The sequence below is a fragment of the Salvelinus namaycush genome, chromosome 28 (assembly GCF_016432855.1).
Source record: "Salvelinus namaycush isolate Seneca chromosome 28, SaNama_1.0, whole genome shotgun sequence".
NCBI classification, from domain to species: Eukaryota; Metazoa; Chordata; class Actinopteri; order Salmoniformes; family Salmonidae; genus Salvelinus; species Salvelinus namaycush.
In genome coordinates, this window is record NC_052334.1 from 10664770 (window position 1) to 10670769 (window position 6000).

The window sequence follows — 6000 nt, forward strand, 5'->3', positions numbered from 1 at the left end:
TTGTGCTTATTAAGGAAGTTTAGAACTCTTAGATTTATAATACTACAGAAAACCATCCCCAGGTTACTGTTCACACAAATGCCTCTGGAATTGTTAGGGTCAAATTCGTCTTTGTTCTTAAAGATTGGGGGTATGAGTCCTTAATTCCAGATGTCAGGGAAATAACCTACACTCAGGATCAAATTTAACAGTTTTAATATAGCCAATTGACATTTTGCACTAGTGAGTTTTAGCATCTCATTTAGGATGCCATCAGGTCTGCATGCTTTTTAAATTTGAGGGCCTGAAGTTTCTTATAGAGCTCCTGGTCAGTAATATGGGAGTCCAATGGATTTTGATTGTCCTCTATAGCTTTTTCAAACCCATTCAACTACTCATGAATTTGGCATTGTTCTGCGTGTGTGTCAATTTGAACAGTGTTGTAGAGTGTTTTAAACTAGGCTGTCCATATGTCACCATTTTGTATCGCTAATTCCTCTAGATTATTGGGGGGTTTCCAATTTTGAAACAGAAGTTGTTTGTGTTTATGGACTCCTCAATTAGTGTCAGCTGCTTGCTGTTGTACTGTGCTTTTTTGTTTCTGAGTGTACATTTATAGGGTTTTAAAGTCTCACAGTAATTAAGGTGTAATTCACCATTATTTGTGTATCTGCTTTTGGTTTGCTAGTGGTTTTCCTTATAATTTTACAATCTGCATCAAACCAGTTGTCATCTGTGGTCTTTTTTGGTTCGTTTTTTTAATCAATTTCAGTTGTGCTTCTTTTGCCATTTGCCTGAATATATTATTGATGTTTTTTACTGCTAGATTGATGCTAGATTGATGCCTTCTTTACTCTGTCTCTTTCTGTCTCTCTTTCTGTCTCTCTTTCTGTCTCTCGCTCTGTCTCTCGCTCTGTCTCTCGCTCTGTCTCTCGCTCTGTCTCTCGCTCTGTCTCTCTCGCTCTGTCTCTCTCGCTCTGTCTCTCGCTCTGTCTCTCGCTCTGTCTCTCGCTCTGTTTCTTGCTCTGTCTCTCTCGCTCTGTCTCTCTCGCTCTGTCTCTCGCTCTGTCTCTCGCTCTGTCTCTCGCTCTGTCTCTCGCTCTGTCTCTCGCTCTGTCTCTCGCTCTCTCTCTCTCGCTCTGTCTCTCTCTCGCTCTGTCTCTCGCTCTGTCTCTCGCTCTGTCTCTCGCTCTGTCTCTCGCTCTGTCTCTCGCTCTGTCTCTCGCTCTCGCTCTCGCTCTCTCTCTCGCTTTCTCTCTCGCTCTGTCTCTCTCGCTCTGTCTCTCTCGCTCTGTGTCTCTCGCTCTGTCTCTCGCTCTGTCTCTCGCTCTGTCTCTCGCTCTGTCTCTCGCTCTCTCGCTCTGTCTCTCGCTCTGTCTCTCGCTCTGTCTCTCGCTCTGTCTCTCGCTCTCTCTCTCGCTCTGTGTCTCGCTCTGTCTCTCTCGCTCTCTCTCTCGCTCTGTCTCTCGCTCTGTCTCTCGCTCTGTCTCTCGCTCTGTCTCTCTCGCTCTGTCTCTCTCGCTCTGTCTCTGTCGCTCTGTCTCTCGCTCTCTCTCTGTCGCTCTCTCTCTGTCGCTCTCTCTCTGTCGCTCTCGCTCTGTCGCTCTCGCTCTGTCTCTATCAGTGAGCTGTGAACACAGCAGGTGCATGGCTGGCTAAAAATGAGGAGGATAGCTAACTAAGTTTACCCCCAGGTTGTTGATATGGGAAAAATAACAGCAGACACAGATGAAAGAAACTGTAGTGTCACTCACAGCAAAGTCTTGGCAGTTGATGGAGCAGTCTTGTTAAGATAGTGAGCATGAGTGAGTGGGTGAGGATTTTCTCGCTTCACTTGGAAGAACACTGTGTGTGTGTGTGTGTGTGTCTGTGTGTCTGTGTGTCTGTGTGTGTGTGTGTGTGTGTGTGTGTGTGTGTGTGTCTGTGTGTCTGTGTGTCTGTGTGTCATCACAATCCTGATTATATTGAGGGAGCTGTGAGCCTTTTCTATGTTGTTTACCTAACTAGCTAACACTGACCCTACTGTGTGACCCATGTTGAAGTGACACAGTATACACTCCCTTAAAAGAGACTATCATTTTGATCCCATGGATGGTCCGTCTTTGCTCTGTCTATGAATTTTCTTTTCTCAAACCCAGCTGTTTACCCCCCAATAATTGATGGGTTGAATTACGTGAATTTAAATTTGTTTGTTTGTACACACTAGGGTTGTTTGGGAGTGTGTTTGTGTATTTGACTAGGTGCATGTGTATGTGTGTGTGTTCCATGTGTATATATACAGTGTGTGTGTGTGTGTGTAACGTCTCTATATTGACTCCCTGCAGGAGAAGACTCCAGGCCTGCTGTACCGTGTGTGTCGAGTGGCCCTGCCCCTCTGGCTCCTGCTGTTGGCTCTGCTTCTCTTTGCCTTCTTCCTGCCCTGGATGGACGAAGGCTCCAGCTGCTCTCTGTCCAACAACTTTGCCCGCTCCTTCAACATCATGCTCCGTTACCACGGACCTCCACCCACATAGGAGAGGAGATATAGGACTATGAAGACCATTGATCTTCACCCTCAATCCATTCTGTGTGTGTGTCAGTTTGGGTCAGTGAGTGTGTGTCAGTGTGTGAATGAGCTACTGCTGTATGTGTCAGTGTGTGAATGTGTTTCTGCTGTATTTGTCAGTGTGTGAATGTGTTTCTGCTGTATTGACAGTGTGTGAATGTGTTTCTGCTGTATGTGTCAGTGTGTGAATGTGTTTCTGCTGTATGTGTCAGTGTGTGAATGTGTTTCTGCTGTATTGACAGTGTGTGAATGTGTTTCTGCTGTATGTGTCAGTGTGTGAATGTGTTTCTGCTGTATTAACAGTGTGTGAATGTGTTTCTGCTGTATTGACAGTGTGTGAATGAGCTTCTGCTGTATGTGTCAGTGTGTGAATGTGTTTCTGCTGTATGTGTCAGTGTGTGAATGTGTTTCTGCTGTATGTGTCAGTGTGTGAATGTGTTTCTGCTGTATGTGTCAGTGTGTGAATGTGTTTCTGCTGTATTGACAGTGTGTGAATGTGATTCTGCTGTATGTGTCAGTGTGTGAATGTGTTTCTGCTGTATTGACAGTGTGTGAATGTGATTCTGCTGTATGTGTCAGTGTGTGAATGTGTTTCTGCTGTATTGACAGTGTGTGAATGCGTTTCTGCTGTATTGACAGTGTGTGAATGTGTTTCTGCTGTATGTGTCAGTGTGTGAATGTGTTTCTGCTGTATTGACAGTGTGTGAATGTGTTTCTGCTGTATGTGTCAGTGTGTGAATGTGTTTCTGCTGTATTAACAGTGTGTGAATGTGATTCTGCTGTATGTGTCAGTGTGTGAATGTGTTTCTGCTGTATTGACAGTGTGTGAATGTGTTTCTGCTGTATTAACAGTGTGTGAATGTGTTTCTGCTGTATTAACAGTGTGTGAATGTGATTCTGCTGTATGTGTCAGTGTGTGAATGTGTTTCTGCTGTATTGACAGTGTGTGAATGTGTTTCTGCTGTATGTGTCAGTGTGTGAATGTGTTTCTGCTGTATGTGTCAGTGTGTGAATGTGTTTCTGCTGTATTGACAGTGTGTGAATGTGTTTCTGCTGTATGTGTCAGTGTGTGAATGTGTTTCTGCTGTATTGACAGTGTGTGAATGTGTTTCTGCTGTATGTGTCAGTGTGTGAATGTGTTTCTGCTGTATTGACAGTGTGTGAATGTGTTTCTGCTGTATTGACAGTGTGTGAATGCGTTTCTGCTGTATTGACAGTGTGTGAATGTGTTTCTGCTGTATGTGTCAGTGTGTGAATGTGTTTCTGCTGTATGTGTCAGTGTGTGAATGTGTTTCTGCTGTATTGACAGTGTGTGAATGCGTTTCTGCTGTATTGACAGTGTGTGAATGTGTTTCTGCTGTATTGACAGTGTGGGAATGTGTTTCTGCTGTATTGACAGTGTGTGAATGTGTTTCTGCTGTATTGACAGTGTGTGAATGTGTTTCTGCTGTATTGACAGTGTGTGAATGTGTTTCTGCTGTATTGACAGTGTGTGAATGTGTTTCTGCTGTATTGACAGTGTGTGAATGTGTTTCTGCTGTATTGACAGTGTGTGAATGCGTTTCTGCTGTATTGACAGTGTGTGAATGCGTTTCTGCTGTATTGACAGTGTGTGAATGTGTTTCTGCTGTATTGACAGTGTGTGAATGTGTTTCTGCTGTATTGACAGTGTGTGAATGTGTTTCTGCTGTATTGACAGTGTGTGAATGTGTTTCTGCTGTATGTGTCAGTGTGTGAATGCGTTTCTGCTGTATTAACAGTGTGTGGATGTGTTTCTGCTGTATGTGTCAGTGTGTGAATGTGTTTCTGCTGTATTGACAGTGTGTGAATGTGTTTCTGCTGTATTGACAGTGTGTGAATGCGTTTCTGCTGTATTGACAGTGTGTGAATGCGTTTCTGCTGTATTGACAGTGTGTGAATGTGTTTCTGCTGTATGTGTCAGTGTGTGAATGTGTTTCTGCTGTATTGACAGTGTGTGAATGTGTTTCTGCTGTATGTGTCAGTGTGTGAATGTGTTTCTGCTGTATGTGTCAGTGTGTGAATGTGTTTCTGCTGTATTGACAGTGTGTGAATGTGTTTCTGCTGTATGTGTCAGTGTGTGAATGCGTTTCTGCTGTATTAACAGTGTGTGGATGTGTTTCTGCTGTATGTGTCAGTGTGTGAATGTGTTTCTGCTGTATTGACAGTGTGTTAATGTGTTTCTGCTGTATTGACAGTGTGTGAATGTGTTTCTGCTGTATTGACAGTGTGTGAATGTGTTTCTGCTGTATGTGTCAGTGTGTGAATGTGTTTCTGCTGTATGTGTCAGTGTGTGAATGCGTTTCTGCTGTATTGACAGTGTGTGGATGTGTTTCTGCTGTATGTGTCAGTGTGTGAATGTGTTTCTGCTGTATTGACAGTGTGTGAATGTGTTTCTGCTGTATTGACAGTGTGTGAATGCGTTTCTGCTGTATTGACAGTGTGTGAATGCGTTTCTGCTGTATTGACAGTGTGTGAATGTGTTTCTGCTGTATGTGTCAGTGTGTGAATGTGTTTCTGCTGTATTGACAGTGTGTGAATGTGTTTCTGCTGTATGTGTCAGTGTGTGAATGTGTTTCTGCTGTATGTGTCAGTGTGTGAATGTGTTTCTGCTGTATTGACAGTGTGTGAATGTGTTTCTGCTGTATGTGTCAGTGTGTGAATGCGTTTCTGCTGTATTAACAGTGTGTGGATGTGTTTCTGCTGTATGTGTCAGTGTGTGAATGTGTTTCTGCTGTATTGACAGTGTGTGAATGTGTTTCTGCTGTATTGACAGTGTGTGAATGTGTTTCTGCTGTGTTGACAGTGTGTGAATGTGTTTCTGCTGTATGTGTCAGTGTGTGAATGTGTTTCTGCTGTATTGACAGTGTGTGAATGTGTTTCTGCTGTATTGACAGTGTGTGAATGTGTTTCTGCTGTATGTGTCAGTGTGTGAATGCGTTTCTGCTGTATTGACAGTGTGTGAATGTGTTTCTGCTGTATTGACAGTGTGTGAATGTGTTTCTGCTGTATTGACAGTGTGTGAATGTGTTTCTGCTGTATTGACAGTGTGTGAATGTGTTTCTGCTGTATTGACAGTGTGTGAATGTGTTTCTGCTGTATTGACAGTGTGTGAATGTGTTTCTGCTGTATTGTCAGTGTGTGAATGCGTTTCTGCTGTATTGACAGTGTGTGAATGCGTTTCTGCTGTATTGACAGTGTGTGAATGTGTTTCTGCTGTATTGACAGTGTGTGAATGCGTTTCTGCTGTATTGACAGTGTGTGAATGTGTTTCTGCTGTATTGTCAGTGTGTGAATCCGTTTCTGCTGTATTGACAGTGTGTGGGTGGGTGACCTCAGCTGTTCTCACACAGTCAGGCCAATTCAGCTCCTCTATCACACAGGCTGGCAGCATTTCACAGAGAACAGCGCTCCACACTCCTATTCACACTATAGTAGCTAATGGCCACCAAACACTT

General features: G+C 43.5%; 1 protein-coding gene across 1 annotated transcript in view; it reads left to right on the forward strand.

Annotated features, from left to right (window-relative positions):
- LOC120023037 (nesprin-3-like) overlaps window positions 1-2636 on the forward strand; it is a 40405-nt gene extending 37769 nt beyond the window's left edge. The window contains exon 19 of the mRNA XM_038966986.1: window positions 2304-2636. Within this exon, the coding sequence (XP_038822914.1) occupies window positions 2304-2492 (189 nt within the window). The 3' untranslated portion in view covers window positions 2493-2636. The remainder of the gene's footprint in view (window positions 1-2303) is intronic.
- Window positions 2637-6000: the final 3364 nt, after the last annotated feature.